General features: G+C 37.0%; 3 protein-coding genes across 10 annotated transcripts; all 3 read left to right on the forward strand.

Annotated features, from left to right (window-relative positions):
• The first annotated feature begins 946 nt into the window (after positions 1–946).
• LOC135141721 (la-related protein 1-like) lies at positions 947–10,667 on the forward strand. 2 transcript variants are annotated; one of them, XM_064073068.1, is made up of 13 exons: positions 947–2,312; positions 4,663–4,722; positions 4,785–5,207; positions 5,268–5,377; positions 5,436–6,104; positions 6,262–6,460; positions 6,512–6,634; positions 6,931–7,136; positions 7,195–7,355; positions 7,421–7,809; positions 7,862–8,010; positions 9,098–9,249; positions 9,301–10,667. In XM_064073068.1, exons 1-13 carry the CDS (start codon positions 1,692–1,694, stop codon positions 9,330–9,332), a joined length of 3,294 nt encoding a protein of 1,097 aa, XP_063929138.1. In that variant the 5' UTR covers positions 947–1,691; the 3' UTR covers positions 9,333–10,667. The 2 variants fall into 2 exon arrangements, with proteins under 2 accessions (XP_063929138.1, XP_063929139.1); XM_064073069.1 differs by lacking the exon at positions 947–2,312 and adding an exon at positions 2,345–3,751.
• A 74-nt stretch (positions 10,668–10,741) lies between these two features.
• On the forward strand, positions 10,742–13,130 carry LOC135141723 (ralA-binding protein 1). Its single transcript, XM_064073070.1, has 6 exons — positions 10,742–10,964; positions 11,018–11,144; positions 11,192–11,400; positions 11,617–11,878; positions 11,926–12,103; positions 12,265–13,130. The coding sequence occupies exons 1-6, from the start codon at positions 10,877–10,879 to the stop codon at positions 13,075–13,077; spliced, it is 1,677 nt and encodes a 558-aa protein (XP_063929140.1). The 5' UTR covers positions 10,742–10,876; the 3' UTR covers positions 13,078–13,130.
• A 153-nt stretch (positions 13,131–13,283) lies between these two features.
• Positions 13,284–20,077, forward strand: LOC135141259 (rho GTPase-activating protein conundrum-like). 7 transcript variants are annotated; one of them, XM_064072193.1, is made up of 11 exons: positions 13,284–13,381; positions 13,438–13,601; positions 17,141–17,284; positions 17,331–17,572; positions 17,622–17,740; positions 17,790–18,047; positions 18,095–18,417; positions 18,548–18,892; positions 18,939–19,140; positions 19,189–19,399; positions 19,865–20,077. In XM_064072193.1, exons 3-11 carry the CDS (start codon positions 17,194–17,196, stop codon positions 19,955–19,957), a joined length of 1,884 nt encoding a protein of 627 aa, XP_063928263.1. In that variant the 5' UTR covers positions 13,284–13,381; positions 13,438–13,601; positions 17,141–17,193; the 3' UTR covers positions 19,958–20,077. The 7 variants fall into 7 exon arrangements, with proteins under 7 accessions (XP_063928263.1, XP_063928267.1, XP_063928269.1 ...); XM_064072197.1 differs by having other exon boundaries at positions 13,290–13,601; positions 19,189–19,457; positions 19,865–19,958; XM_064072199.1 differs by having other exon boundaries at positions 13,290–13,601; positions 19,189–19,451; positions 19,865–19,958.
• Positions 20,078–21,305: the final 1,228 nt, after the last annotated feature.

Raw genomic sequence — 21,305 nt, forward strand, 5'->3', positions numbered from 1 at the left:
TTTAAATAAGTAAATTATCAAACCCACTTGTCAAAATTGGTATTACTGATTACAGCGTCAAGTAGCTTCAAATCTGATAAATTAACAACTGATAACGGAAAGTAAGAAATTAATTTAATAAGCACATTCGAATGTAATTTGATTTCACACATTCCTAATAGCCATATTTACCCAAGTGAGTCAGAAACGTCAAATGTTGGTTGTCGGTACATTTGACCTTGAATCTTTTTCTCACTAAACCTTACTATAAATATATGAAATTAAAAAAAATATACTTTAGGGAGAGAATAAGCACGACTTGACTGTTGTTAAAATAAAGACGTGTGAAAAAGAGGACTTAAACATCTCCCCGACTATGACTCATTATTGATCATTGCATAGATAAGATTTATAATTAATATACTGATAATGACAGTTAAGTGCACATCTTCAGACTGACGAATTTATCATTTAATTTAAACAATGACAACGCGTTTTATTTTAATATTATATAGGTCGCATGGGCAAATAAGACCATATTGCTAAAATAATTGTAACTAGTTATGATTAATTTTCTTGTCTTTATGTTATTTGGGCGTTTTTTACTAGGTCAGTTATTGATTGTGGGTGCGTTTGCTCATGTCCTAATAAGAAACAACAATAAGATTGATGACAACATAATAGAAAAATGGTTTATTTATAAGACAGGAGAAATAATAAACCACCTGACTGATGATTCAGTTGTTAGAATAATAATTTGAAATTGCAGTGTGCGCCACCTTTTTAAATAAGTGTCGTGTCATCGAACAGATGGCAGCACTAACCAAATAACTAAAATCGCTAAAATGTAGGGAATTTAGACATTACTCACATAATATTTAAACAAGTTGCGAATATGTGATTACTTGTAGATTGTGAAGGAATTAGCAAGTCATAAATATTCGAGTAATAATTTAAGCATAATGTAACGATATTCCAAATCGGGAGTGCAACATTGTGTGTGATTACGAAATCCGTTTCGTTTTTGGTTATTTTTTTGTTGTCAAAGTGGTGGATGTGGGATTTTTTTGAAGTTCTGTTACTGAATATTGGTCATTCCACCCTGACAAAGAAACGATCGTTGCTCTGTTTTTTCAATACTGTTAATTTCTATCATTTCAGTTTGTCGACGAATATTGTACGATTTGGTTTTAAGAATGTTGACATTTAATTTTTTTTGTCAAAGATTCAGTGGTGGGGGTAACTGTGGTCTTTGAGCACGATGAATTGCATAAATAAAAAAAAAGGGTAAAAATTTCAGTGGTTCAGTTGGTGTGGAATGAGTCACTAGGTGATCGTGGCGTTGACGGTTTAAATTTGGCGCGCTTCGAAACTTCATTGATAACCTTCAAAGAAAGTGAAATATCCCTAAAAGGTCTAAATTAGAAGTGTCGGCTGCAAAGCGTGATTATCGTACGAATGAGTGAAAGAAACAAAAGTTTTGTATTCAGTTAGTTGTAGTTAGTTAAAATTCGATGATAAACATTAACTGCGTGTTATATAACGTGCTTTGAACAATAGTTGTAAATGTTGTCGTGTGACGGTACATATTATCAAGTTGTGGTTGCCATGCTTTCATAAACCAACATGGTTACACTCCATATTGTTCGTTTGAACGTAAAATATTATTAAACCACGATAGCTGCATTTACCCCGCGAGGATTAACTCGAAGATGGAAGCCCATTGTGTAGCAACACCAAATCCTGTCCCCAAGGACACTGACAATAAAGCTACGTCTTCAGATAACCCTGGTGCTTCATATGCACATGCTGTTTTGAACTTCAAGCAAAGTAACACCAGCAACAAGGAAAACATCGCAGACACGAAAAACGAGCACAGTGCCACGACCAAACAGGAGAAGGCAACCACTCCAGAGCCTCAAGACCCGAAAGACGATAGTGATACCTTTACCCCAGTCCCAGCCCACAGCCGAAAGGACCGAAAGCATGATCAGTTAAAAAAAGACAAACATAAACACTTAGTGAACGGTACCGTCGAAAAAAAGGACACTCACGACAAATTCAAGAAACAACCGAAGCACGCGAAGAAGCTCGAGAGCCAGCCGTCGAAGGAGTCGCAGAAGGACGAGCAAACCGAGACTAAAAAAGTGTTTGTTGCAGCGCCTATACCAAAAGTGAACGCGTGGCAAATCAAAAACGCAGCTCCGCAAGCAGCTAAAGACACCCTCAGTGATAAACGGGTGCTCCAACCGCAGAAGCAGGAGACCGTACAAAAGAATCAAGCGGCGGCCGTGGTCAAAGCCCCCAAAGACAGGCGCAAATTCAACAAAAAGGTCAGTGCTATAACAACAAAACTTCTGCACGACTGCCTTCCACTTATCCGATTCCAGCATTTTAGATTTTAATTGGACTTTTACACCAAAAGGGCGCTTTTGATAAGTTTTGTTGTCACGCAAATTGGCCACTCTGTGCTAAACACGCTGTACGGAATCGTCGTTGTTGCATCACCTAACGCATTTTTTTTTTTAATTTTTGTTTTTTTTTCCTGTGTTATTTTATTTTTTGCGTATTTTAAGTTTGGTTCATGTTCACGAGCTTGACGATAAATCATTCAATTACACTGCAAAAAGTGCGGCGAAACCGGAAGTGGAAATTCCGTTCGCCCATTCAACAAAGTTTTTGTGTAATGGGAAAAATTACAAATAATCGTATTGAGCGTTCAACTTGTCCATTGTCGCTTGTCAAATGTCAGATGTCAGAAATTGGGTCACGTAACGAAGTATCAAACGAGATTACGACAGACACAAAATAATAATTTCACTTTTATTCTGATGCAAGTTTCGAAATACCATACTCGATTTTTTCCTAAAGTTCGTTCGGTTTTTTTTTTAAATTCCACCTGTTAAATAATTCCTGAACAGGTTTTGAACCACAATTCAAAATCAGACAATATCGCGACGTTTTTTCTACGGCACCACGCGTTTTGAAAATGTGGTCGTAATTGGACGTTTTTACGACGTCTCGTTGTAAATTTTATACGCGCCGATAAGTGGCTAATTAGGTGGTGTTTATGAAAATGGTAAAATATTGGTCAATTAAACGAAGAAGTGAGGAAGAGGATGCGAGATGTAAGCGCAGCCACCAAAGCGTGACGTTCAGGTCGGCGCTTCCCGCGTCAAAATCCAATATTGATAAAAAATCGCCATTATATAATTAAAGAGTGAAATTGAAATCAAGAAGGCGTATTTTTATTGGCACAAATTCAAGAGATTTGGGTCGCAAGTTGCTAGATTTGAACCGGAAGTCTTTTTAAATGACATTATTAACAGTAGACAGGCGTTGTTACCCGGTACAAGATCAAGTTAACCTTGACTGTAAAAGGTATTCACGTAATTGAGAAAATTAACTGTTTTCGTTTTAATTGGTCGAGTGAAAAAACGCAAGCTTATTCAAATTTTTGTTAGCAGCGCCATCTGTTATTATCATTATTGTCATTTTTCACATATTTAATAGGCAATCGTAAAGTTTCATGTAACACGATTATTATTTTTTTCTACACATTGATAAATTTTAATGGGTTGGTCATGTGGACTGCATACGTCAAATTTTGTGAATTTCTGCAATACCAGTATTGTAGGTAGAAGATAAAAACGGCCACGTGAAAACGTTGCTATTGTTTTTAGTTAAGGTGTTGTATTGTTCGTAAGTTGTAACGTTTTGATTCCTCACATTTTTTATACAAATATTTTAAATGAATACCTATCGAAAGTTGGTACGTATTTTTATAAATCTACTTAAATTCGCGTTCATTAAAAATGGCATTGAACGACTAAATTTGACGCGCTTCGATACATACACACCGCTTAACTCGGTTATCATTATCAGTTTTATGAAAAATGTAAAAATAGGTTGTTTGATGTCACTCTAACAGTAATTAAATGTCATATGTTTGTATTTTCATCCGCCACGACCTTGAAAATTCGTTCAATATGTCAATCTGATAAGTAGATTTTTCCATTACGAACGATGAAATGTCTTCGATATAAGGGTTAACGTAAGTCGGACATGCGCGACAAACAATCGACTTCTCGCTATCTACACCGCTGTTATCAATACACAAAAGGATCACTTTATATAATCGAACGAATTCGTCTGTTTTAAGGAAAATAAAAATCAGTCTATTTATAACTTTTTTCTACGCATTGAACAGTTAGAGCAATTTACATATATAACCATTGAGAATTCGCGAAACTTGACCTTCCTAGCGCGATCGCGGTAAACAGGACATTTTTCGTGTTTTAAAGTTAAAAAGTTTTAAAAAAGTCAAACAAAGAAGTGTCGATGCACGCTGGTTGTGCGCCAAACTCCACATTTCATAACCGCCCCCCGCCGTGCAAAACGCAAGGGTTTAAATAACTTCTTAGAAGGCAAAACTGATAGCGATACGATCTAGTAGGTTGCGGTCGTAGGAGTCGGTTTATACTTGATTAAAAAATAATGCACCCGAGCGGTCTAATTTTACATATGGGTCAGTAAAATTATGACATTACTCTGCAGTGTTGGCAGCAAGTGCCGCCGCATTCTTTTGTTCGAATTTTGTCGTCAAGCTTGTTCTGTTGTATTAATTAAATGTATTATCTAGGAATATTAATAATGGAATATGCATTTATGTGAAAATTATAGGCCAGCAACTTCACGGATATTTGCGACTGGCCAACGCTGAGTGATAACGTCCCTCCAGAGGTGAGTTATTTATAGCGTTGGCAAAGAGTAGTAGTTTTCAAATAAAAACATAAATATTGCAGTCGAAAAAAGCGTCAAACAATCCCACACCAGGCCAATCGTCGGCGCCGCCACCACCCAAAGAGAAGGTGCAACCGCAGCAGCAGCAGCAGCAACAGCACGAGGATCACGAGGATAAAAAAAAATCGTCGAAACACAAGTGGGTACCGTTAGAGATCGATTTAAGTAAGGCTCATAAAAAAGATCAGTCGCCGAGAAGACGACCCGATCGCGATGCACAATCGACTGTTAGTGACGGTGATAGAGACTGGAGGGCCGAACTGCGGGACGGCCCTCAAGTCAATGGGAGATTTCCCAGACCGGCTTCCGTAGCCGCTAGAGGTAGAGGACGTAATAGGGGAGGCAGACGTACCACTTTTAATAGACCAACCAATAGAATGCCGAGCGATCCAGATTATATAGATTTTCCCGCGGAATATGCCCAGGTATTTCCCTACACCACTACTCCCCATCAAAATCATTTTGGTAATTTTTTTTTCTTCAAGTTTGCCACGCAAAACTATGTTGTACCATACATGGGCACTTTTTACTTCAATAGCAACAATTACGGCAATTTAGATAAACCAACGCTGAAGGAATACATCCGGCACCAAATGTAAGATTCCATCACTACGGACCTCCATCGCTCTACATCCTCTTCGTTTTGTTCACAGAGAGTACTACTTCAGCGAGGAGAACCTTTCTAGAGACTTTTTCTTGAGGCGGAAAATGGACCCTCAAGGCTACCTCCCTATTACTTTGATCGCGTCTTTTCACCGCGTTCAATCTTTGACTGATAACTTACACTTGATTATTGACGCCGTTAGTAGTTCGGATAAAATAGAGTTCGCTTCGGGATTTAAGGTTCGTCCAAAACACGAACCTACTAAATGGCCTCTTTTAGACGGTAATAATGATATTAAAAAAGTCGCATCTCAATTAGTTCCTCCTCCGCCTTTGCCGCGGACTTTACGAATAGAAAATTTGAATCCGGAAGTGCCTGAGTTTGTCCCCGAACACAACAATAATAAGACTAATGTCAACATGAACAGTACCGACGACAACGACAACAATAAGGAAAATAATAAAGAAAACAACATTGGAAATAATAGAGAACGTGCTAGTGAAAATCATAACGCGAACAATATCGATAGTAAGGAAAACAACGGTTCCACAACTGACGAAGACAGTTGGCGAGAAGTTAAGCGAAAGAATAAGGAAAACAAAGGCAAGAAGGAAACCAAAATGAAACCCTACGAGAGAGAAGAACTGGAATTTTATTTCGACGAAGAAATCGATGAATGCTTACTGAGCGGACGACAAAATACTTTTTCGAACGAGGGGTACTTCTTTCATTAAAAAAATCCTATCGCTTCCACTTTTAACCAATATTTTGAAAACGCGTAACGTCTCTATTTTTATTAGTCGAGAAAAATTGACGGTTTGGAGTGGAACTCGGGATCAAGCGTCATGTACCAATATACTAACAATTTTTTTTAGTACCGAAGAGGATTCAGACGAACTGAGTGATAACGATATCAACAAATTGTTAATCGTAACGCAAACGACTTCTCGCGTCCCCAAGCACGACGGCTACGATCGGACCGGTGATAGAACAACTCGGGTAAAAATAACGCAGGAACTCGAACAAGCCATAAACGATGGACTTTACTACTACGAAGAAGACTTATGGCATAGCGTAAGAGAGGTTAAGTTTTTTATTAACGCATTTGTAAGTTTTGTCTACTAGGATCGCTCTTCGGTAGGCAGTTATAAGACAGTCAATGTGATCACACAGGAGGCGTTCAAGAAAATGGCGCCCCCTGCACCCAAGAAACAAAATCCTGAAGTACCTCCTCCACCTCCCCCAGTAGTAAGTTTTTTTTTCACAAATGATCGCTTTGAGTTAACGCAAGTAGGTGCCGTAAATTACCGGAGCGAATCCTACCGACTGCGCCTAATGCGAGGAAATTTACGGTATCGTACTTTCGTTAACTTTTACGCTAAAAACTGTGATGTTATGAAAGTCTTTACGAAAACGATTTAGTTAGACACCGATACTGCGTCAGTTGTGGATCAAAAACTTACTTCTATAGTAGTATAATTAGTAGGCGTGGTATAACAATCTGCGAGTACATGAGCAGGATGTCAGTATGTCTGTTGGCTTAGGTCGAGGTTAGCAAACCGTCGGGAAGCAAGAAGTCATCGGGACATAGAAATGTGCCAAGGTTCTACGCCGTTACGAAAGACGAAGTTCCTGATCCTCACACTCCTAGAAAACGGAAAACTAGGCATTCGAGTAACCCACCAGTGGAACAACATGTTGGTTGGATCATGGATGTTCGAGAACACCGTGTTCGTACTAATTCAGCCAGGTTGTTAATACAAATTTCGCTTTTTCTCGGTGTGCTTACGTTTTTTTCACGTTCGTAGTAGCAGCTTTGGAACTAGCCCCAGCGAGAGTCACTTAGGAACCAGTTACGGCAGCGTACCACAAGCCTTACCAGTGTTCCAGCATCCATCACACGCCTTGCTACAACAAAATAACTTCACGCAACAAGCCTACCACAAATTCCGGCACAAGTGCTTTAAAGGTTAGCGTCATTCGAGAAAAACCAAAACAGGAAAAGTTATAATCCGACTTCTTGTGTTTTTCCAGAACGTAAACGATACGGCGTTGGACAAAGCAATGAGATGAACACCCTTTTCCGATTCTGGTCATTTTTCTTACGCGAAAATTACAATCGAGCGATGTACGTTGAATTTAAGACGATGGCATTAGAAGATGCAAGCGAAGGATACCGTTACGGATTAGAATGTCTATTTCGATTTTATTCCTATGGTCTCGAAGTCAGGTTTCGACCGCACCTGTACCAAGACTTTCAGGAAGAAACTCTCAGAGACTACGAAAACGGACAATTGTATGGTTTAGAAAAATTTTGGGCTTTTATGAAATATTACAAGTTTAGCAAGAGCTTGTACGTGAATACTAAATTAAAACAGTATTTATCGAAGTTTAAAAGCATCGAGGATTTTAGAGTAGTCGAGGTAATCCGGAAAGGTGATAATTGAAAATTGGGGTTAATGTTGATGATTTTAGCCATTGGAAAGTCAAAATGGACGTGCTCAGTATCGACAAAATAAAAATCGCAATCGTAGTCTTTCAGAAACTCAATACGCTGAACCAGGAACATCACGTGACGATAGCTCTGTAGGCCGGCGCTCTTCAGGAAGTAACGTTGCTCATAGGTAAGCTCATGGTTGTTGAAACTATGTGGTATGGCAGCAATATTATTATGTAATAAAAATTGTACCAGTCTGGAAGATTGTGTAGATCATGGGATATACTCGTGTATTTAGACGGTGATCTACATAACCTTCAAAATATACACACAAAAGTCGTATGTATATATTAGGCTGATACATACTTGTTAATAATAATCATAATAATAATAGGGAAAGGTCTCGCCAAGGATTTGCGTGTAGCTAAATCCATTTCAATAAAAACGCTGCGGTATTTTAAGCATTTTAGGGCCATTGATATTAACATCTGAATTAAAGCTTGCAGCTGAGATCTGTGGAATTAACGAGTTTAGCTTATCAAGCAGGCCAAAGAATTAACAAAAGTTTGAAACATGAAAAGCGGCTTTTAATCATTTTTGTGTGTAATGATTGTTTGGTCTGCGGTCCGCCTCAAGTGACTATATTTGGCTTGATCTCGATTCAAAATGGCTGAAGATTTTTGTAATATAAGAGAGTTTCGTGACCGAAACCGAAAATGAGCTCTCTAACTGCATTTATATTAGTTTCACTGACTTAGATTTTTTTGTTATTAGGGGAAATAGGCAATTAGACATGGTGTTAGGTTATTATTGGTACACTATTGTAATCAGGCGGGAGGACATTGCTAATGTATGTTCCTATTTTTTCATCTGGTTTACGAATTTATAAGACACAATAATGTATGTAAGAATGTATTGAAGTTGTGTTTTTAATTAAAATTTCTTAAGCTTTAGTTTTTTTTTTATTTACGTAGCAGCCAAACGTGTACACCTATGGATAGAAAAAGCGATTTGTAGTCTAAACCTTGAACTTTCCCTGTTATTTGATATCGGCATGTGTGATTATTTTGTTTGTGTGAGATGAGATTTAATAAAAAAATCGTTGTGCAATGAAGATTACGCAGATCACGAAAAAGAATTATTGCAAGATCAACGTGGAAATCATGATTCTGCTTACATTTCGAATATATCGTTGAGGCTATTTTCGAAGCGTTGGCAGAAAAATCGGAAATGAGTTTTGATCGAGCATGAAGATGTGTGTACTTTTATTCTAGGAATGATTTTGCTCACGCTCAGCCTGGAACGAGTGCTCCGGCTGGAATAGGTTTTAAGTGTGCTGGAAGGGCTCGTACTCAGTCTTTTGGATCTGGCCGTACTAAAAGTAATCGAAATAGTACCGAATCTTGGCGACAGAAAGAATCAGACGGTATTTATGGCTAGGTTTTTTGATGTTTGGTTGATTTTCGGTTTGTTGCAGGCAAACTTGAAAATTCCACTAATGCTGCTTAAGTTCCAACAAGTGTTCTAGTTAAGTGATCAAGTTAAATTTTGATAATCTTACTTGGTCTTTTTTTGTAAAATTTTAAGTGTAGTCTATAATGTTTTAAATTATAGTTATAATTTAAAGTTAATTATTATAAACTATCAGCACTGATGTTTGTATAAATAAAATTGAAATAACTAATGTATAAAAGTGTAAGTAGGTTTGCGAGTGTTGTTAAGTGCCATTGCCTTAAAATAACTGATAGTTTCATATTTTTCTAGTAATTACAAAATGAATAGCTATGCAACGCAATATTTTATAAATGTCAGTGGAGACCGTATCGGTTAAATTAATATCGCGTATGATTTAGTCATTCAATTTTTGTGCGAGTTTGGTGGATTTATAACTACTTATATATCGTGACGATTGGTATATCGTGTAAATAATGATTAAAATTTATGGGCTCACTTCACAATACTTCCATACATAACATATAAAAAAATAGGCTGTTTCTTTTTCGCTTTAGTGTGTACCAATATATTATGCATTATATAGCTGGGCTACACATATAACTGCTTAGGTGAGATTTCTTAAGGTTATTCATTTAATAATTGCGCATCAGCAATGTACATTTTAGTTGAGCTAAGAATGTTTGCACTTTTCATTGAAAATGGCAATCATACAATGGTAAATTTTACTTATTTACTTAAGGTATGCATTTCCTCAAAAAAATATAGTTTGTAATATCGTGTAATGCCCATGTATTTTCTTTTGTTACGTTATTGTTTTATTTTTATTTTTCTTATTTAACGTTCGCCCCTAATCAAATGTAGCTTGAGAATATTTATAAGTTATAGTAAACTTTGATAAAAAGTAAGATTAGGGGAAGACTCGGAGAAGGTGTTGTTACTTGAAACTCTCATTTGTTTTTGTTAATATGACTAAATCCGATTTGTTTTATATTGTTAACACTTTTTAGGTGTCATTTACTCTTATATATTTTTTATAATTTAATTCCTACTGGTATGTTTATAAACTGTAAATTATAGGACAACGCAAGGAGTTTTTTTACTGTGTTTTGTAACGTGTGTTTAGAGAATTAATCATCCTTTATAATATAGTTTTATAAAAAAATGTTCTTTTGTCTAATTGGAAACCAACGTCGTGAATATTGCATTTGGTTGTTAGATTAGATGAAAAAACACAAATCTTGTGATAATTAATGTTTTTAATTTTGCTCAACTCCTTGCATTTATTGTATCGATTTAAGTTAGTTTGTAAAGCGTGTTGTGGAAGTGTGGTCAAAGATTTGTCTTCCTGTAACACTAAAAAAACTCTAAAAAAAAAACTACAAAACTGAACTGCCGTTTCTTTTGAAATTCCCTCCTTTTCATAACTCTCGTATCGATTCAAAGATGGCCACTCGAACAGCTGTCTGTCAGTTTGTAGCGTGTTGTCTAACTTGTTACACATATTTATTTCGACATGCTTAGCAACAAAGATAAAAATCCCCTTAAGAAAATAATAAACCAGATTATTAATTAAAAATACCACTCTGCAAGGTGTCAGCATGGATTTCGATAGCCCAGACGTAATGAAAGATTTCCCAGGCTTATACGCTTCGGAATTAAACAAACAGTGCAATAATGACAGCGATTGTAATAATAAATTAAGTGATTAATCCCTAATCATCAAATTCACCCATTTTTAGATAGTGACGAAAATGAAAAAGCCATGAAAAAAGATCTAATCGGCAAACGAAAAGAGAAGAAAGACAAAGATAAAGGTTATGCTGCGCTAGAAGGGGAAAGTTCAGCTGACGAAAATTTCAAATCAAGGTAATCAGAGTTCATTGGTATTTCAAAAACTGGTAACGGATTTTTAGAAGCCCGTCGAAAACGAAAAAAGCCAAGTCTTTCAAATTTTCCACTAAAACTAAAGAGAAACGGGACAAATCTAGGGAGAAGGAAAAAGATGGGGACAAGAAGAAGGACAGAGACAAGAAAAACGACAAGAAACTTGACAAGGAAAAGGGCAAAAATGAAAAAACTAAAAAACTCAAACAGTCCCTAGATGAAACTGCGGACATTGGCGGTAAAGTTCATTAATTAAGTTTGACTTAATGAGGAAACTAAAGCGCGGCTCACACGCCGTGAGGTACAGAGTTAAACACGAAATGCGCAGTACGTCAAATTTGAAACAAATTACATGCTTATATAATATTATAACAAAAAATTATCTTTGGGTGTGCTGTGAAACGTCACGCATCGCCTACTTAAGTTAAGTTGCCTTAATTGTACTTTTTTTCAGATATCTTGCCGATTTTTGGAGCTAGTATAGAGGTGGCTGTGGAAAGAAGCCGGTGCCATGACGGTGTTGACATTCCTCTACCTGTACGGGAATGTATAGACTATGTAGAAACCATAGGAATATCGTTTGAAAGCGTGTACAAAATCAGCGGGACAAAATCGAAGGTTTTACAAATACGTAAGATGTATAACCAGCGCGGCAATATTAATTTAAGTGATTATGATACTCCTACAATAACAAGTCTGTTAAAAACGTATTTAAGGTACACAATCCAACGTTCACGGCAACGTACTAACGTTATTTTTGTAGGGATTTGCCTGAACCGGTGTTTACTAACGACCTTCTTATTAGATTCGAGGAGGCGGGAGCCATCCTTAACTTAAACACAAGAGAAAAACATCTTAAAATTTTAGTCGATAACTTACCTCCTTATAATAAATTATTATTAGCTTGGCTTATTACCCACTTACATAATGTTTCATTAAATGTAAGTTTTAAACATACTTGAAAATATGCGGCGTCGTCTGACAATATCGCAAGTTTAGATCGCACAATTCTAACCTAAATTTGTATACTTTGATTGTCAGACAACGCTATATTCTCATTTTTTCTCGACGTTGTATCATAATCTGTGTTTTTTTTCTCCAGGAGAAATTTAACAAAATGAGCAAGCAGAACTTATCCACAGCTTTAAATCACACTTTCCATTGCTCCTCTCGTCTTCTACACGCATTACTCCACCACTGTCCAGCCTTATTTCCAAATACGAGGATAGAAAGGTATGTTCCGCCTCTCGAATCTGGGGCGAAATTACCCGAACACCCCGTCGAGATCGACAGAGAATTAAAAAAACAAGAATCTCTATTGACTCAAATACACAAAGAGATGAACGTCTGTTGCATATCAAAACAAAGAGAAGAACTGTTATGGGAAGTACAAAGAATAATCACTCAACTAAAGCGTAAACTGAAAAGTGCGAACAAAGATAAAGAAGTGGTTGAGAAAGTAGAAGTAGTTGAAGAAAAAGAAGAAGTAAAAGAAGAGAGCCAAGAACCTAGTGATACTCATCAGAAGAAGCAAAATTTATCAAGTGTACCTGAATGTCAGTGTGAAGATATTAGTCCTGTTGACATAGAAGAGTGTGATGTTAATACAGAGTCTGTTTTGGATAACACCTTGGCGTTGTTACAGTTGAAAAACGACGGTTTACACTCACTGAGGGATTCTCTACTTAAAGATATTCAAGAGGAGCGCAATCAGATTCTCATGCTAAAGAGCCAGTTGACGCCGGAAATGCCTCCAGTGATGATGATTCCCAACGAGAATTTAGACGAAGTCATGGACTTGTTTCTTAAAGAGAATCAGATTTTACAAATAAAGAAGATCAATTTGGTGAGACAGATTATAGAAGAGCAGGAGATGTGCATCGAGCTGAAAGCGCAAATTATTTCCAAGTCGTAACTGTGTTATCCAGTATTACTGTAATGTGTATATAATATATGTTTATGAGTTAATTGGTGTTTTAATTTGGTACGAGTATATTTAGAAAGTGGTTCTTGACATTGGCGTGGGATGCAAAGGTCGCGCTTATGCAACTAGTAAAACGTCATTGGTTGTTGCGAGGATTAGGCGTTAGGGGGCGCCGCTATACTACTTAAGTAGATTAGTATTTTTACGTTTTCTGCGTGTTGTTTTTATTTTTAGTGGGGAGTGAGTCGGTTAGGTTTGGTGTCCAATATTATCTTAGAATAGGAAGTTGTTAGAGGTGTATATATTCTTTTTTTAAACGTGTGGTTATTTTTGAATTTTTTTTTAATTAAGGATGTTGTGATGTTTGTTGTGTTGACGTTCAACAAAAGTAAATAAAAGAAGATAAGAGTTCGTTGTTGTTTAAGTGTTTGGTGTGCATACATTGTTCATTTTATTATATTGTTAAGCAATTTTCCCCGTATTTTAAATTGGAAGTTGCAAGTGACTCGTTGGTGGTGAGTTTTTCTTTTCTTTTTTGACCTCATGTTCCAGTTACTTATCTACACTTTGGTAACACTCCCACGTTGATTGTTTTATTTACTGTATTTCGTAGTCTAGTTTAACAAACTGCTGAAGCAAAAATTTTGATAATATTTACACAACAACTTCAATGATGCCATGATTCCGTTTACACGCACCGTTAACCACAATTTAACCCAGAAACATAACACTGATTGAATGCGGAATTTAATTTCGAATAAGTTACAAGAGGATTAACATAATCCAAGTCAAACCTGTTCTTATTTTACGCCCATATACTATTTGTCATCCGAAACATTAAACTTTTCCTTTTACATTCGTAATTTAATTGTTTTGTGATGTTTATTTACTCGGCTCTCCAGCTCAAGATGTTTTAATGTAAAAAAGATTAGATTATAATATTGTCATGTGTAACTAATACACTTTGTTTGCGCTCCCAAGGTTAAGTAAACCGCAAAATTTATAACAAGTAAATTTTGGCACGGCCGTTACAAAAGACCACAAGAAGACATCAAGCCAACCAGAGGTATTATTTATGGGTCTAAAAACACGATCACCTACTCTCTGGTGCATGAAATCGAAACAATTATTACATTTTCTAAAACCACGACATCTTATTGACTCCTCGCACAAGAACTACATTCGCCTGTCACAATTTTGCTCCATATTAAATAAAAATTATGTCACCCATCCACCATTAACTAATATTTTAATCGTTGCAACAAAACGGAGCTCTGGAAAGTGAAAAAATAACATTCATTCTAATTAATGCATTTTCTAAAATCACTTTCGTTTCAATGTAATGCTATTAAATTTTTATTTACAAACTATTTCAGATATGTTTGATTACTAAACCGAGATTAAATGGTGTTTGCACATCTATTAGTGATGGATTCTTAATATTGACTATATTACATCAAATCTGTAATTATAATCGATACCAGATTTATTTTATCAACATCATTTATCTCGTTGCTTTCAAATTTGAAGTATTTTTATTCCGATAACGCTTCAATGATTTGTGGTTAATCACAAATTGGGTTTTTATTATAACGTACCGCTACAAAAAAGAATAATGGAAAATAATCTGGGACAAATCTTGAGAAAATCAACCTTGTGATTCTAGTTTCCAATTCAACGAATTCGTGTTGTAATTTATCTCCGTATCAAGATGCTTCTATGTTAATAATTTAGTAATTAGCAAAATTTAATCCGGTTTATAACTTTTAAACCCGAAAGACATTTAAATTTGGCGCCTTTTGCTACACTATATTTAAATGTGAGTACGTGCTTGGAAATTTTTCCTCATCATCGATTAAATCACACGAAATCATGATAAATACATGTAATAAGCCGAGATAATAAATAAAAACCAACATCTATTATCGCACCATGATAACGTTCTGATTTTTGCAAATAGAGGAAGATCGTAGTCTTTACTAGTCAAGTCAGTGCAAGTTTTGTCTTCCGCATCATAGAAATAATGTGACGTAAGTTTCAATTTTTTTAAATTTAACTGCCATGGTAATTCTTGCCAGATTTTCACAATTTACCAAGAGTGACGAAGACCTGAGGGTTTAATAAACCCACTACTTTGCATAATAATGATTCACAACCCACTCTGCATCTAGATAATACTTGTCGCGGCTTATATGTACAATATACCTACCAGAAGAACATTTACATATACAGAAATACAAAAAACATTAATTGCGATACGGTAATCACAAAGACAGTACTGATTATTAATTCTTAGAACCGGATTCGGGAGGATGGCAATGATATTACACATTGTCTATAAATTGTTGTTCTATCAAGTCATCAGGAAACGCGATTTTTGTGTCATTGACAATTTCTGCAACGAATTAACATGATTGTGACGTAGCGCAATTATAACACTATATCGACAAGGCGGCAAACGCCAACTTGGGTTTTCGTATTACGGAGCTCCATCACCGAAACATTGAATTGTGCGTAAAAAGTAAGCGTTAAAATTTCGAAAGTAACAGTCAGCTTCAATCATATTCATGGTACGCTGATTCCTTTCAGTTTTCAAATCATTGCAAAAATGTTAAGTGGCTCCCGAAATTTAAAACATTCGCTTAATGGCTCATAATTATTGATGCTAATCTCAACCACGTTTTGAAGTAGTTTAGTTAATTAGTAGAAGGCAGAATTTGTCAAAGTGGGGTTCACAATACAACACGGTTTTTTGCGGATTCTGATTTGTCACACTTCCTATTTAATTTAAGTTATGTCAGTTTTGGTGTAATAAATTATCTACTTTCTAATTTTTTACTGTCGCAAAACAAAGAGCAACAGCTCCGGTGTGATATAGTAAAACTATCACCGCCACTTTGGTTATTCAAGGTTGGTCATACTTACACAATTTAATCTGCGCCGTGCCCTGTTGAATTTGCCAGTTTAAAGAAATGACGTCATCCTCGCCGTATTATAAAATTTACAAATGTAGAAAAGTCTATACAAAGACTGAGTAGGTTGAAAATTATAGCTTATACTTCAACTGATTTTATTATTTATGATAATATCAAACCCGGAGACGCGTGAAAGAAAGACGCTGCTCCAGTTTATGAAGAACGATGAAAATATAGAAAGGAGTTAAGTAGTTCGCGTTATTAGATAACTTTGCCGGCCTTCACCGTTCGTATTGAATGTTGAGTTTCACTGTTAATGTTCGTAAAATTGACCTAGCCCTAATATTTCTGGCCCAGCAGCGCAAGTGAAACTTAAACCTGACTTAAGTACGGTCGGCGCGTGAAACGCACATATCACAAAAATAATAGTCCTTTGTGCTGATCAAAAGAAATGACTCACGGACCTTTGTCGGCACTTAAAATTTACTAATTACTCTCATTTACTGTCAATGTCAAGAGATAAAAACCCATCAGAAATCGCCAGTCAGACGCAGTTGTTAAGAGTGCCGATTTGTGCTATTCCGATTTACATGACAAGAGATCACACAAGTGTGAAAAATGCGATGCGCGTTAATTATGTTGTAATTAAACGGACAATTTACACTTGCAACATAAATGCATCCGTTTTCTCCGTTTGAATAAGTCTGGCGTAACTCTATTGTTTGCTCATTATTTTATCAAGCGAGTAATTTCGTAGTACGGCCATATATCTAATCAACTTTTCGAGCGATTGACATCCTCCCGAGTCACGAAACATTTACGTGGACACAAAAATAGCCAGGTTAGTTTGTGTAAAGTGACAGTTGGCGTCTAAACGAAAAATCGCATGTGTACGTGTACCCTGACGGCGTCTTCTCGTGAATGAAATAAATATAGGCGGTAAATAATTAGGGCCTATTATGCGTCCTGTGGTATGTGGGTACATTTCTATGCGAAGCTCGAACGGCCGGGACATTTTTTAATATCGTAGAATTAGTATTGCAACTCACGATTCAAGAATAGAAACTCCATTCGCATTAATTGAATAGTCTGTAATGATGTGGACATTCTATTATAACACATGTCGCTATTGCTTCCAGATGTGCGAAGAAAGAATTATTACAAGAATGAAGACTATATAGTTGTTCTCGTTATGGAATCTGAAGAGGCCCTTAATTACTATATAAATGAAGTCAAAGACACTAACAATGAGATAGAAATCGAGGAGGAACATGTGCCTAATGGTATTGAGCCAAGTCGTAGTTACCGTTATTACTATTATTATTTTAGAAGCGGAACAGGCGACCGATTTTCTTCAAAAAGTTGGTTTATCTGACTTGACGAAATTATACAGTCAAGGTAAAGAGATCACTGAGAATGTGATAAATGACTCCGTGAGGCAGAAAAATTTGACTGAAAGACAAGCTGAAACGGTCAAATCACGGATTCGGACGCTTAATAGGACTTTACATAGTAGGCAACCCCGGCGAAAACAAAGACAAGACATACGCGACGTAACGTGGAATGTTGAAGTAAATCCTAATGAAAGTAGCGATTTGAGGTGATTTTTGCCTTTTTTAGACATCTAGTACCGGCACAAGGTCTAGAAGTGCGACACCTGATTCTTTAGACTCGGTCGGAATTTTAAATGACGATTTAACTTCGGATGATGATCAACAATTGTCGTCTTTACCTCCTTTGTAATGCAAAATTACGCACTGGGTTTTTTTTCTAACCGAATGCTTTCAGTCCACTTGAATCTAGTCATTCAGTATTCAAAGCGAAAGTTAAATGGACGTCCAGTGAACCTATACAAAATAAAAAATTTAATCGTAACGACAAAGGGGACGTAGCACACTTAGGATCTGAAAATGTTATTTTGAAAGGTTACCAACCATTAAATGAGTACTCGACTTTACCTAGACCCCAAAGAGAACGAAGCGGGAGCGACCCTACGACTGAAGTTCATCTGCAACCGCTGAAAAATCGCAATGGAGATAATTTTGAGTATGGTTCATAATCGCGTTCACACAAAAACTCATTTTTATTTCTAGATTGAAACCTCTTAAGTTAAGTAACGAGTTATCACGGAGCCAAAACAGTTTTGAAATTAGCAATAATGCGAACAATTGTAGCAGAGTTTATATCACTGGGGACGAAAACGAAATCCTCAGTTTCGAAGGCTTGATGAAACAAAACAAAGTCAGTCAGCTAACTTCTCAAAACCTCGATTCCTGTGATGAAGGTGTGGATATCGACGAATTCACCGACAGTGAATATCAGTATTTAAAACCGTTATTATACGTAGAATTGGTCGCCATATTTGATCAACACAAAGTAGTTTTCCTGAAACGGAAGGCCAGTACTAAGTACAAAGGCAAGTCAACTGATTGTAAACGTCCGCACGTAGTCCCTTTTGGTGACCTTGCTTAACAATGCGCATGCGTTTTTCGGCAAGCGCTACCATAAGGTAGCGAAGTAAGACCCTTCTAAATTGTATTTTCCAGGTGGTAACGTCTTCGGAGTCAACCTATCAACTTTAGTAATGCGGGACATGCAAAGACCCACCGACAATTTCATGGTCCCTAATATTTTCCAAAGCGTAGTGAGCCAACTCAATACTCGTTGTATTAGCGAAGACGGGATTCTACGACTGGCGGGCCAGAAACAGAAACTTGAATTTTTATGCAACGAAATCGAATCGAAATTTTTTACAAATCGACAGGACGTTGAAAGCTTACTCCAGCAAGCAACCGTTCACGAATTGACCGGCGTTTTGAAGAAGCTCCTGCGGGATTTGCCCGATCCGGTCTTCACGATGGAGCTGTTCGACATGTTTTACAAAACGAGCTGTAAGTACCCAATGTTTGTTGCGACGGTTTCTTAGCTTTGTTTCAGTGATCCCCAACAACGAAGACAAGTTGAAGGCCCTCAATCTTCTGGTTCTGCTCCTCCCGATCGAGCACCGCAACACTTACAAATTGCTGTTGCAATTTCTCTTGAACGTGATCAAGCATGAAAAAGAGAACAGGATGAACTTACACAACGTCGCCATGATTACGGCACCGTCGTTCTTCCCCGCTAGGTTGCTGTTACCGAAGTAAGACCGAGTGACAACTGCTTCATTTGTTTCAATTTCCGGTTTCAGAGACAACAGCGGCAAGTTGATCCAACTAACGAAAGAAGAATTGACTAAACGTATCAATGGGGCCGCTGTATGTTGTGTTATTATGGAAACCATGTTACGTGCGGGCCTAAAACTCTGGCTAATTCCGCCCTCTTTAGCGCGTCAGGCTAAAGAGGCACAAAAAAGAGCGCAAGACAAAAAGGATGGTAGTAGAGATAGAGACAAAAGAATTGTATGTTGTATTATAGACATCATTTTATGTGGGTTTGGTATGGGAAATAGAGGTGATGGTGTGTTACGTTTTTTTAAATATGTATTTGCTGTTAGGCTGCCATTTTTTAATTGCTATAGTTGCACTCTTACTCACTTTATCACCGACACTAAAAATAACACTAGCTTTGAGTTGTCAAGGTTACACAAGCGGATACGCACCATCTAAAATGTACCCTCAACTCGATCTTCCTTCTTTACCTTCCCTAGCAGCAGTTTGTCTTTAAGATTACCGCTGTTGAAGTTGCATTAACTCGCCAATTTTTATGCTTAACACAACACAAATTCTGTAAGGTGTAGTGTCCCAGAACAGACTTCTTGGTTGTCAGTTGGTGTGATCTGAATTCCGTTTGTACGCATTTCCTCCGCTTGTGTTGACTTTGACAGCACGATTTGAACCTTAATTATATAAAATCTTTGTTTATAGCCGTGCGGTAAGACCAAGTTGGTTCGAAGCAGTACGCAGTATGAGCCAGGCCCTATAAACTCCCCCAGGATCAAGAAGGAGTTTTATATTTAAATCAACGATCGAAATAATTACCTATTCCTTTAACGTACCTTATAAATCCGTTGTTTAGTAACATATTTAATACTTGGTAAACAATTCTCTGTGCCAAAATAAATTTTACTTTTTAAATTTTTTCTGCGTTTTTATTACCTAGATACTACGAAAAAGTGATCACAAGGATCTGTGGCCTCCTGGAGAATAGGCAACACAGAATAGTGTTGTTGAGGATATTTTTATCAGTCTTAAAATAAACAACACTCCTTCTGGCACAAGTGATGGTCCAGTATCGTCAAAACAAAAACAAAGCAAAATTGAGGAATTCACACTAAATTCATGTTGATTTTAATTGAGCTTCACGGTTCGAATAAGAGCATTTTCAAAGGTCGTTCGCAACTGGGGGCACTTATAAATCACCTCGACGTGGATAAAGCGTCTCCACGTGGCTACAAACCGAGAGCATAACCGCGTACTCTACAGGGTATATTTATACACGTTTGTGGGGTTTGTATGGGTTTAATTTTTTCACAAAATGATCAGCTGAAAAACGGCTCTGTAAGGTAATGTTTACAGTATGCACGACTGGTAAAACTCGCTGCACGTCCACAAAACAAAAAGAATTTTAATTTTTTTTTGGTTTTGAGGGTGTCTCAGATACCGAAAAAAGATCAGTGGGACCAAAAACAATACAGGTCCTGCTGTGGTCCGAATATCTACACTTACTAGAGATTCAAATGGACAAAAACGGTAGGTATGTGCGTAGATTTTTGTTACATGTGTGAATACTTTAGAACTGGGCTTTTTTTAAAAGTCTGCTGCGGTCTACGTGGGGTCATCTGATGTATGTGCTACCGGGGGAGTAACCGTCTAAACGTGTTCAGTTCGACACTGTCTATGGTTATTACGGACAGACTCATTAATCCACGCTTTAACACACGTTACACAAACATGAGCACGTGTGAGTTCTTAGAACATCTGTCGGAAGTGACTTAAGTCAGTTACGTCTGGTTTGTGGGCACTTATCTCTTTCTGTTTGAAAAAAAGTAAACGTTCTTCGACTAGACGTAATATAAATGGAAAAGTTCGAGAAAAACATGTTAAAAATTGTGTGCGGTCTGCCACGCTATTTTAGGTAGTCCAGTTGAGTACAGCTAATTCTAGTACAATTAGTGAGGGGTAACAGATACCATGTGCAACTAATTTTTAAACTCGAAAAGTGGTCCAAAACTATTAGGGACATGAAAAAGGGTTTAAGTTTGACGGCATATGGTGAAAATGCCAGTTTTTGAAAAATGTCGCCCCAGCTGAAGACTTCTTGTGTTGTGGTTCCCGGGGCCACTCACCTCTGGCTAAACCGTCTTTC

Source organism: Zophobas morio, unplaced genomic scaffold, assembly GCF_036711695.1.
Source record: "Zophobas morio isolate AGI-343-1 ecotype UQ-CSIRO unplaced genomic scaffold, CSIRO_AGI_Zmor_V1 ptg000044l, whole genome shotgun sequence".
NCBI lineage: Eukaryota > Metazoa > Arthropoda > Insecta > Coleoptera > Tenebrionidae > Zophobas > Zophobas morio.

Excerpts from the sequence above, each read along its gene's own strand:
- LOC135141721 (XM_064073068.1), top strand. The coding sequence starts at position 1,692 with ATGGAAGCCCATTGTGTAGCAACACCAAATCCTGTCCCCAAGGACACT. Across the intron at positions 2,313-4,662 it reads GGCGCAAATTCAACAAAAAG|GCCAGCAACTTCACGGATAT; the intron begins GTCAGTGCTATA and ends TGAAAATTATAG. Across the intron at positions 6,105-6,261 it reads AATACTTTTTCGAACGAGGG|TACCGAAGAGGATTCAGACG; the intron begins GTACTTCTTTCA and ends AATTTTTTTTAG.
- LOC135141723 (XM_064073070.1), top strand. The coding sequence starts at position 10,877 with ATGGATTTCGATAGCCCAGACGTAATGAAAGATTTCCCAGGCTTATAC. Across the intron at positions 10,965-11,017 it reads GTGCAATAATGACAGCGATT|ATAGTGACGAAAATGAAAAA; the intron begins GTAATAATAAAT and ends ACCCATTTTTAG. Across the intron at positions 12,104-12,264 it reads TACATAATGTTTCATTAAAT|GAGAAATTTAACAAAATGAG; the intron begins GTAAGTTTTAAA and ends TTTTTTCTCCAG.
- LOC135141259 (XM_064072193.1), top strand. The coding sequence starts at position 17,194 with ATGGAATCTGAAGAGGCCCTTAATTACTATATAAATGAAGTCAAAGAC. Across the intron at positions 17,573-17,621 it reads ACGTAACGTGGAATGTTGAA|ACATCTAGTACCGGCACAAG; the intron begins GTAAATCCTAAT and ends TGCCTTTTTTAG. Across the intron at positions 18,418-18,547 it reads GGCCAGTACTAAGTACAAAG|GTGGTAACGTCTTCGGAGTC; the intron begins GCAAGTCAACTG and ends TGTATTTTCCAG.